This window comes from Orycteropus afer, unplaced genomic scaffold (assembly GCF_000298275.1).
Source record: "Orycteropus afer afer isolate SDZICR_OR568_19922 unplaced genomic scaffold, OryAfe1.0 scaffold00116, whole genome shotgun sequence".
In the NCBI taxonomy this organism is placed as follows: domain Eukaryota; kingdom Metazoa; phylum Chordata; class Mammalia; order Tubulidentata; family Orycteropodidae; genus Orycteropus; species Orycteropus afer.
The window spans coordinates 2,261,194-2,273,144 of record NW_006921703.1 but is presented as its reverse complement, the minus strand read 5'-3'; the positions used below and the strand labels follow the sequence as shown (position 1 = coordinate 2,273,144).

The 11,951-nt window shown below is 35.0% G+C and overlaps 1 protein-coding gene across 1 annotated transcript in view; it reads left to right on the top strand.

Moving 5' to 3' along the window:
• DCHS2 (dachsous cadherin-related 2) overlaps window positions 1-11,951 on the top strand; it is a 458,783-nt gene that overhangs the window by 293,898 nt on the left and 152,934 nt on the right. The window contains exons 8-10 of the mRNA XM_042781410.1: window positions 2,827-2,984; window positions 4,100-4,943; window positions 7,340-7,579. Of these exons, the coding sequence (XP_042637344.1) occupies window positions 2,827-2,984; window positions 4,100-4,943; window positions 7,340-7,579 (1,242 nt within the window). The remainder of the gene's footprint in view (window positions 1-2,826; window positions 2,985-4,099; window positions 4,944-7,339; window positions 7,580-11,951) is intronic.

Sequence of the window (11,951 nt, the reverse complement as noted above, 5' to 3'; positions counted from 1 at the left end):
AAGTAAAAAATCAGTATAATTGGAATAAAGATATGAATCATATTCATGAACATGCATGAATGTTCTAGAGTAGTCCTATGAGATTCAGGTAAATGGATCAAAAGCATAGAAATCACAACTAAATAAATGTTACATGATTTCCTGCTCTAGACTCTCAGTTCTACCAATTTACAGAAAACGTGAGGACAAAGGAGCCTGTTAAACTACACAATGGAGGTGCAACAGCCAAATCCGGACTCTGGGCAACTCTTTGGGATACATAATACAGTTTAACCAACAAAGACATTGCAAGGACAAAATATAATGAAATTATGGGTAGAATTGTGTCCCCTCAAAGATATATTGAAGTCCTATCCTCTGTTGTTTGTGAATATGACCTTATACAGTCATGACGTAAATAGGGTCTTTGGAGATGTTATCAATTAAGATTACATAAGGTGATATTAGAGTTATATCCTTATAAAAGAGAAGAGACACAGTGAAGTGAAGACAGTTCTGTGAGACAGAGTTATGCTACAGCTTCAAACAAAGGAATGCTCGGGGCTCGCAGAAGTGAAGACAGACAAGAAAGAATCTTCCTCTGGAACTTTTGGAAAGAATATGGTTCTACCAACACCCTGTATTTGGATTCCTAATCCAAATTCTCCAGAACCATGAGACAGTAAATTTCTGTTGTTTAAAACCACCTGCTTTGTGGCACTTTGTTAAGGCAGCCCTAAGAAACAAATACAGAGATGAATGTCAGGAACCCATAGATTGCAGACATATGTAATATATAGACTTTATTTTGATCCTGTTGTTAGGTGCCATCCAGTTGGCTCTGACTCATAGTGACCCTCTGTATAGCAGAGTGACACAATGCCCTGTCCTGCATCATCCTCACAATAATAGGTATGTTTTAGTGCATTGTTGCAGCCATTGTGTCAGTCCATCTCCTTGAGGGTCTTCCTCATTTTTGCTGATCCTCTACTTTACCAAGCATGATATTCATCTCCAGGGATTAGTACTTCCTGATAATGTGTCCAAAACAAGTGAAAGGAGTTTGCCATGCTAGTTTCTAAAGAGCATTCTGGCTGTACTTCCTCCAAGACAGATTTGTTTGTTCTTCTGGAAGTCCATGGTATATTCAATATTCTTTCCCAGTACTATGATTCAAATGTGTAAATTCTTCTTTGGTCTTTCTTTTTCATTGCCCAGTTTTCACATACATAGAAGACAATTGAAAATACCATGGGCTAGGTAAGGTCCACGTTTGTGACACCTTGACTTTTTTAAGATTTTAAAGAGGTCTTTTGCAGCATATTTGCCCAATGCAATACATAGTTTGATTTCTTGACTGTTGTTGCTTCCATGGGTGTTGACTGTGGGCCCAAGTAAATGAAATCCCTGAAAACTTCAATGTTTTCTCCATTTATCACGATGTTGCTTACTGGTCCAGTTGTGAAGACTTATTAAAAAAAAAATTATGTTGATGTGTAATCCACTGAAGTCTTTGACCTTCATCAGTAAGTGCTTCAAGTTATCTTCATTTTAGGCAAGCAAGGTTATGCATATCGCAGGTTGTTAAGGATTCTTCCTCTAATCCCAATGCCGCATTCTTCTTCATATAGTCCAGCTTCTCAGATTATTTGCTCAGTTTACAGATTGAATATGTATAGTGAAAGGATAAAACCCTGATATGCACTTTTCCTGATTTAAAAGCACAAAGTGTACCCTTCTTTTGTTTGAATGACGACCTCTTGGTCTATGTACAGATTCCACATAATCACAATGAGGTATTCTGGAATTCCCATTCTTCACACTGTTATTCATAATTTATTATGACCCACACAGTTGAAGGCCTTTGCATAGTAAATAAAACATAGGTAAGTATCTTTCTGGTATTCTGCCTTCAGTGAAGATCCATCTGACATCAACAATGGTATCCCTAGTTCCATGTCCTCTCCTGAATCTGACTTGAGTTTTTTGTAGTTCCCTGTCAATGTATTGCTGCAACCATATTTTATGTGGCAAAATTTTGCTTGTGTGTGATATTAATGATATTAAATAATGTTTGCATTCCATTGAATCACCTGTCTTTTATTCCATTGAACCACCTTTCTTTGAAATGGGCACAGATAGGAATCTCTTCTAGTCAATTGACCAGGTAACTTTGTTCTAAATTTCTTGGCATAAATGAGTGAGAGCTTCCATTGTTGCATCCCTTTATTGAACCATCTCAATTGGTTCAATTCAGTCAATTCTTGGAGGCTTGTTTTAGCCAATGTCTTCAGTACAGCTTGGACTTCTTTCAGTAGCTAAATTGCACAAATATTTTTTATAAAAATATTTTTGACACAATTGCAAATATGAAAACTGGCTGGATATTTGGTACTATTAAGAAAGTATTACTAATTTTTCAAAAAACAATATGTTTTTATGTCAGTAGTCCTCTTTTAGAGATGCATGTTGAAATAAGTACAGAAATAATGTGATTTCTAGGTTTTGCTTCAAAAGAAAATAGGAGAGGGAAGTATATGAATGGGGTATAGATAAAATAAGATTGGCCACAAATTGATCATTATTGAAGCTGGATGTTGGACACATGGGAACTCATTGTATCTTTCTATTTTTTTATATGTTTTAAAATGTTCAAAATGAAATATTTTTTAAAGTCTTTTGTTTCTTGTCTATATTTTTAGTATTATCTTTATGTTCACATGCCATAAACATTAAGGCAAAGAAATCTTCCAAATGATTACACATGTATTTGTATTAATTGATTCTTTGTTTCCTGGATTGTCAATTAATAATAATTTAATTTGTTTTGCATTTTTGTGTATGTAGGAGATAGTTCTGATCACTTTAAGATTGATGAGAACAGTGGTGAAATAAGAACAACTACAATACTTTCATATGATTACAGACCTTTCTATAGGATGACTATAATTGCCAGTGACCAGGGCATGCCTCCCCTTCAAGGTCATGCAGTTATTAATATTCAGGTAATGTTCTGTTGTTGCCATAGAGTGAAATTGGATGTTCTGAAAGTTTTCTTTGATTTTTACACAAGTGCACAGAAAGAAGATACATTAAACATATGAATAGTCTTTTATGAGAGCATTGCACATACCCGTGTACCATTTGATTATGACTAGAGAAAGTATTGAGATACAAATAATTAACAAAATTTTGCTTGGTAGAGTTCTTGACAAGATATTAACCTTCATCACTATATGGATATTTGTTTTGCTTTGTCTATAATGAACAAAAATAATTTTTTCTTTTACTTGTTCCTAAATGCAAGGACTTGGTAAGTTTCTAGCAGAAATTTGTATGTAAACAAATGGCTACCCAATAAAATACATTTTTTTTTGTAATTATTTTTAAATTTACAAAAGTCACTTGAAAACCATATTTTAATATTTTTCTTTCATCATAATGAACAGACAACTTGTGGTAAGTTTTTATATCAGAAAAACTTACACCAGCCTCAAAAACAAGATGACTGTGCATAGCTAGATTTTTCTGTTCATATACTTGACAATCAGTTATATGTTTTAGGAATGCATAATCACCAATATAAACATGTATAATAATCAATAATATGTATTCCTAAGAGTTCTGCTTCCAAATTATATTCTTTAATGATTAAGGATACATGAGTTAGCAGAAAATTTTATATGGTCATTCCTCAAGTCCTTTGTTACAGAGAAAGATAAGTGATACTTAAAATGTACAGAGATGTGGTCATTGTGTATATCTTGCTCTCTAGCATGAAGAGATCAAGGACAAATTTGGACAACTAGCCATTTCATATTCCCATTGAAGAATCACAGGCTACAGCTCAGCATGACTTCACCAAGCTGTCATTTCACATTTTACAATAAATTGGGAATTACAAATTTTTGTAGTTTATTATCTCTTAGTTATCAGGAAGTTTTCAATCTTCAGAGACATAATGGAATTATATCACATGAAAAGATGTTTTCTCATCAACTAACCTGTGTATATCACATAAAGGCAATGAATTAGCTTTCACAATAATGTCATAACATGTATCGATACAATTGTTTAAAAGATCTCCTCGATTAACAGCTTTTTAAAATTCTCATTTCAGGTGATACCACAATCCAGAGGGAGCTCTATCATTTCTCAGAATATTAGACATTTGGTTATACCAGAAAACCTGAAGCCTGCGAAAATAATGAACTTGATAAAGTCATCTGACCACCTGCAACAACATCACAATAGAAAGTTACATTTCAGTATCATTGCAGATGACAAGGATAGTCATTTTGACATTGACAGCTCAACAGGAGACTTGTTTCTTTCCAAGGGACTTGATTATGAAATGACATCTCATTATCTTTTCCGGGTGGTTACTAAAGACCATAGCAAAGATCCTCCTCTGAATAGCACAGTCTTCCTTAGTATTGATGTGGAAGATCAGAATGACCATTCCCCCACTTTCCAGGAAGAATTCATTGTGGTCAGTATAGAAGAGAATGTTCCTATAGGTACTCTAGTATATATTTTCAATGCCAAAGATGGTGATGGCAGTTTTCTGAACAGTAGAATACAGTACTTCATTGAATCCCATCATCCTGGAAGGAACCCATTTCTCATCCACCCCTCATCTGGCACATTAGTCACTGCATCCCTCCTTGACAGAGAAAGTGTTCCCACTGTCATCTTGAAAATAACTGCATCTGATCGGGCTGTGAATGTGACAGACCGACGACTGAGGTCACTGATGGTTAAGGTAGTGATTTTAGATGTAAATGACCACAGCCCCACGTTCATGTCCTTCCCCATTGTTCACATCAAAGAGGATGCTACAGTGGGCTCCGTGGTGCACCATATAACTGCTCAAGATCCAGATGAAGGAAGGAATGGAAGAGTAACATACAGCATCCTCTCGGGAAATGAAAACTTGGCCTTTATACTAGATAAGTCATCAGGTACAGTGCAGAATATGTCACTTTAAATTAAAGTTTCTGGTCACTTGTTTAAGGAGCTCTGGTGGTACAGCACCTAAGGCATTTGGCTGCTAACCAGAAGGTTGGTGGTTCAAACTCACCAGCTACTCCACGAAAGGAAGATAAGGCAATCTACTTCCATAAAGATTTACCGCCTTGGAAACCCAATGGGGTTCGCTATGAGTTGGAATGTACTCCATGGCAGTGAGGTTTTTTTTTCACCCCTGGCTTCTTGTTTTTGTTTATCCCTTTGACTGTCCTCTTTGTTAAAATGATAGTTCTCAAGAAGCATATGCTTTAAGAAAAAAATGGCTTGATTTACTTGTGTAACATATGTATGATAAATACAGAAGTTATATGATCTATTTGTTGATATTGATATATTGTGTATCTGGTTTCTAGTTCATATATAGTAGCCACCTTCTTTGCCTCTACTGTGGGTCCTCACAGGGTAGGAGATGGTACCAAAAGTGAATCAAGGTAAAGAAACAAACAAAAACAAATGAGTTGCCATCCAGTCAGTTCTGACTCATGGCAACCCCAAGTGGTAAAAGTAGAACTGTGCTCTGTAGAGTTTTCTTGGTTGATTTTTCAGAAGTAGATCAGCAGACCTTTCTTCCCAGGTGCCTCTGGGTAGACTCAAGCCATCAGCATCTTGGTTAGTAGCTGTGGTCTTAAGAACATGACTAATCCAAAACATTATTCAAAAACTTTAGTGTGGAAACTTGTATTTAAAGTCATATAAGCATACATTTGTAAGTAGCTGGAAGTACTATATATCTGATTTATAAAATAATGTATTTTTGAATGGCTGGACTGATTTGGACATTAAGACCCTTGCTTCTCAAAGCAATTGTAACACTTCATTTTTTGCAGAGGCATTTAATCACTCTCAGGTAGTCTGTGGAAATGTCACTCACTGTCACATCACTTGTCCTGCCATCATCATGTTGCCGGATAACATCTACTAGAAATTTGATGTAGCTTTATGGAAGAGTATAAGTTATAAGTACAAAGTATCATTCTTATGAATTTGGAAATGAACTTCCCTCTATCTGTTTTTCAAAGAATATTGAAAACTAAATGGACTACTATCTCATTCTCTAAAAAATAAAGTCATTTCCCCATGAGCCTTAGAAACACTCTCACATGCGTGCATACCATTTGGCCCAACTGCTAGTAAGAACATTATTTGGAATGGGACTGAACGTGGAGGATTTAGAAATCATGATTATAGTCTGGCTATATTCTGTTGGAAATTTTCATCAAAATATTTATTAAATCCACTACATATGGTTCCATTCTGAGGCATGTGTGGACCCAACCTAAATGCCCAACTGACACAGAGATAGTCCAGACACAGCCGCTGATTTCTGTTGGAAGCAGGACTCTCCAAGGGCCTATTTCAATGATACTTAAAACATTTTCCAAGATGGCTAGGAAAGCTCTATTTCATAGTGTTAAAGATGATGGATACAATGAGAATTATGCCTCAGTAATATAAGTCTCATGAATCTCGAACAATTGCAGTGGCTGTTTCAGTTGAGATATTTTTCAAAGACATAAAATAATAATTGCTGAATGCATTTACATGAGCTAGGTAGCCTTTTTCTCTCACAAGACTCATATTTCTTATCTAGTGAGTTTTTCAATGACTTACAGCTGTGAAGTATGAAGTTAGGATTTTATAAAATCTGAATCAGTAGACCTCTTCTTTAATTATTAAATTATTTGAATAAAAGCTCTTAATAGGATGAGTCAGAGACACAAACAGCAATCTGGAAAAAAATGCAACAATTGGAATCATGCAAAAATTATGTGTATGTAAGACTATCACGTTTTGCTTCTATGGGTTATATGTGTAAATGGCAACAGACTGGAGACATGTTTTATTCATGAAACTTATTGTCTGGGTCATAAGGTCTTTCTCTTTGTTGTTGATAACAAAAGACACTTAACTGACAGTAGTATAAAGAGACCATAACTCTTTAACAAAAACCAAATATCTTTAAAAAATATAACCGTCCTCATATTTTTATTTTCACTTCTTTATTGTTAATATCCTAGATACCTCTTTAAATGAAGGTAGATGTTGGTAGATATGTAATTGTGGTGCAGTACTCTCAGTGTATAATGGTATAGATTATTTCTGATTTCACCTTCATCCTAAAAATTTCAATGGGGATGATTTTTCCAACTATTAACGTTATCTTTTTATTCTAGAAAGCGTATCATTTTAAAATTGCCTTAAGAACACCTATTCTTTGAGAGTTAAAGCTTCTGCATTTTGAGCAAGTCAGATAAGTTAGACATAGGAAGAGTGAGCTAGATGTCACTAAAGAATATTTATTATACATTTTTCTTCTCTTTCAAAACAGGCCTTCTAACTACAACTTGTTCTTTGGATCATGAAATCCGATCACAGCACATTCTGACCCTACTGGCACTGGATGATGGCATACCAGCGCTTTCTTCATCCCAGACCTTGACAATTACTGTTCTTGATGTAAATGATGAGATACCAGTATTTAAGCAGCACTTGTATAAAGCTTCAGTTAAAGAAAACCAAAATCCAGGAGAGTTTGTCCTAAGAGTGGAAGCTATGGATAGAGATTCAGGTAATTTAAAAATATGGAAAGTATGTAGTTAATACTAAAAAGAAAACACTCAAAGATTATAATTGGCATAATTTAAATTAGTTCTGGCCATGGAAAATGAAAACAGATGTTAGTTGCTTCAAACTTCTTATAGTTCTCTCATTCTCTACACATAAAATCTCATGCACATGTCAAGATAATGTGTGCTTTTATAGCATGGGATTGCACTGACCTTTAGTATTGTTTATAGCAGAGTGTTATACCTAATTAGCATACAATTTATTGGTCTGATCTTGAAATTAAACAGAAGGATAGACAAAACACCGTACTTTTTTCAGAGTCTAATATTTACATACTTTGAATGCAAGAAGATAACTGGTTCTTTATTTCCTGTATAAATAGCATAGTGCAAGAGTGAGGGTGCTAGCATCAGATTGAATCTTAGTGCTAGCACTTACTAGCTGTGCAAATTAAATAAGGTACTAAACTTCTCTGTGCCTGTTTCATCTGTAAAATGAGAATAACAAGAGTGCTTATTTTGTAGTTCTGATATGTGTATGAAATAAGTTACTACGTGTAAAGAGCTTAGCTCAGGGTTTAGAGCAGTAAGTACTCAGTAAATGTTAATTCTAATATTACTATTGCTGTTATTATTTTTATTAATATCAACTACTGTGTCCATAAAGATGACTTTGAAGTGAATAGTTATGATGGTAAGAAACTTACAAATTTTTTAGAGTTGCTTTTCAGTATATCTATAGCTCTTCTGGCATTTAAGTTTCAGTTACTTTAATAATATTTGAGTTGCAATAGTTGCAAATAGGGGCAGTGGTAGTTCCGTGCTAGAATTCTCACTTTTCATGCAGGTGACCTGGGTGTGGTGCCCAGCCAGTGCACCTAGTACATAGCCACCACTCATTTCTCAGTGTGGGCTTCCATATTGTTATGATACTGAACGAGTTTCAACAAAGCTTCCAGAATAAGGCAGACTAAGAAGAAGAATCTGGTGAACTATTCCTGAAAGTCAGCCAGTGACAATCATATGGATCACAAAGGTCCAATTCCATTCTGCATGGCCATTAGTCAGGGGCCAGCTGGACAGCAGCTAACTTCCTCAACAATTTATCATTAATAGTGTATGTTGAATTTTCCTAGCTGAATTAACATGGATAATTTAATAAACCAAAATTTTAAATGCATATTTGTATATAGCAAGTGGATTACATGTTAGTATAATGTTTTGTTCTATCTTGGAAGAAGAATAATAAATGTTTCCATGAAAATAGTGGTATTAACAAGCATTATCCCCCTAAATTATTAAATCAAAGATGTAAAAATTATACATATGTAAGACTTTATCACATACGTGAGGTTTAAAACAAATATAACATGAGCGGTCAGCTAAGATGCAGCTATCAGTCTCTCCCTTTCTGGAGCAAAGAAGAGTGAAGAAAATCAAAGATGTAAGGAAATAATTAGTCCAAAGGACTAATGGCCCACAGGTATTCCAGCCTCCATGACCATGAGACCACAAGAATTAGATGGTTCCTGATTACGACTGCTGACCTCTCTGAAAGAGATCACAATAGAAGGTCATAGATAGATGGGAGAAAAATGTGTAATAAAACTCAAAATAATAATAAAAAAAAAGACCAGAATTCCTGGTCTAATTGACCCAGGTGGAACTCCTGAAATTGTGGCCCTTAGACACCCTTCAAACCTGGGACTGAACTCAACCCCTGTATCTCAATTTTAGCCAAACAATGACAGCTTATATATATGGTGGTGAACAGTAGCACCATGAAGGTACTCATCCTTTAGAACAATCAACTATGTGAGATCAAAAGGGCACTATTTGCCCAGGGATAAAGCTCAGAAAGAGGACATGGAATCAGGAGTATCACTGCTGGTGTGACATGGATCTTGGCTGAAGGCAAAGAATATCACAAATGTGTTTACTGTGTTTTATTGACTATGCAAAGGCATTTCACTGGATCATAACAAATTATGGATAACATTATGAAAAACAGGAGTTCCAGAACACATAATTGTACTCATGAGGAACCTCAAGAAGCTTCATTTGAATAGAACAAGGGAATACTGCATGCTTCAAAATCAGAAAGAGTGTACATCTGGGTTGTATCCTTTCACCATACTTACTCAATCTGTATGCTGAGCAAATAATCTGAGAAGCTGGACTATATGAATAAGAATGTGGCATTAGGATTGGAGGAAAACTCATTAACAACCTGATATACAGATGACACCACTTTGCTTGCTGAAAATGAAGATGACTGGAAGCACTTACTGATGAAGATCAAAGATAACAGTCTTCAGTGTGGATTACACCTCAATTTAAAGAAAAAAATCCTCACAACTGGACCAATAAGTAACATCACAATAAATGAAGAAAAGATTGAAATTGTCAGAAATTTCATTTTACTTGGATCCACAATCAACCCCCATGGAAGCAGCAGTCATGAAATTAGATGTCATATTGCACTGGTCAAATTTGTTGCAAAAGACTTCTTTAAGATGTTAAGAAGCAAAAATGGCATTTTGAAGACTAAGGTGTGCCTAACCCAAGCCATAGTATTTTCCATCACCTCACATACATGTGAAAGTTGGACAGTGAATAAGGAAAATTTATTCAATATAAGTGAATAATAAGGAATAAGAGTTGATGCTTTTGAATTATGGTGTTGGCGAAGAATAATGAAACTTCTGTGGACTGCCAGAATAACAAAGAAATCTGTCCTGGAAGAAGTGCAGCCAGAATATTCCTTGGAAGCAAGAATATCAGACTCCACCTCACCTAGTTGGGTTGTGTTGTTAGAAGGGGCCACTCCCTGGAGAAGGACATCATGCTTTGTAAGGTGGAGAGTCAACAAAAAGGGGAAGACCCTAACAAGATGAAGTGACACAGTGGCTGCAACAATGGGCTCTCTTATGGCAAGGATTATGACATTGGTGTAAGACTGGACAGTGTTTTGTTCTGTTGTACATAGGGTCACTATGAGCCAGATCTGACTCAAGGATACCTAACAACAATGACAAAAGCTCAGAAATCAGGAAGCAATAGGAAAGAAGGAGGAATGGAATTGGCAAACACAGGGAGAAAGTGGGAAGAGTGATGTTACATAGTGGGGATTGCAGTGTCACAAAGCAAAGTATGTCTGAATTGTTGAATGGAAAACCAATTTGCTCTGTAAACTTTCACCTAAATCTCAATAAAAAGTTATTATATTTTTTAGGAGCTAAATTATATACCATTTAGAGGCTTTGCCCCTTTGGGAAACATCATCTTTTAATACAGTACATTTTATATGAATTTGTATGTGATGCTGTAACCTAATTTTCTTTTTTTGACCAGAGTGGGGCAGTATGATCAAAGAATTTTTCTCAGCATGCTAAAAGACACAGGACTGGAGCATGTTGACTGTCGTCGTTTGTCCTGACTAAGTCTTTAAATAATATCTTATGCAGTTTCTGGCAGCATAATTTTTAGAGTGATAGGAACAATGTAGAATATACATAAATTTTGTGTCTCACCATATCAGCTCAACAAAGTTCTCTTACAGTGTTCTCTGTTATAAACAGAGTAATGTAGGGCTCTGGGCAATACAACAAGTGTATCCAAAACTATACAGACATGTACTGTTCCTACCACTGAGATGATGCATTTTAGCAATATTAAAGTGTGTAAAATGCTTCCTCTTGGCCATACTTGATTTTATTTTTTTGTAATGGTTTATACTGAAATGATTTCCTTTGTTTCAGTGTTTTAAAAGGGAGAAAAGAATATCTCTAAATTTTTTACATAGATCAACTAAAGATGATTATCACAAATATGTGCTTCTGATTTTTACTGTAAAGTTGCCTAGTGTTAACATTATTTTCTTTTAGAATGAGTAGTCTATAACATGTTATAATTGAATTCAAAGTTCATTATTCTAGAGATTACAAAGTTGCCTGAGAATTTGGATGCAAAAATGATTGTTTTTCTGGCTTTGGATTTATGGATGTTTAAAAAATACATTAACCTCTTCATGAGTCACATGTTTTGAAGATGATATTGATTTACTGGAAATCTCAGTGTTTCTAATGAGAACAGATCCATTAAACAAGTGGTTGTGTGAATGCATGTGAATTTGTCTTCATGCATTTTTTTTTGAAACATGTCTCTTTTTTTCTTCTGCTGCTAGTTGGCTTAAAATTGAAAAAGAATTGTGTATGAGCATTAAATGATGTAGTCAAGATTTTAACATAACTGGCATCACATTGGAATTTATGAATGGTTTACTTTATAGTATTTTTTTTAAAAAAATACTGTAGCATTACTTAATACTAGAAAGCTCAAGCTCAACCTCAACATATGTTTTCTAGCATTATA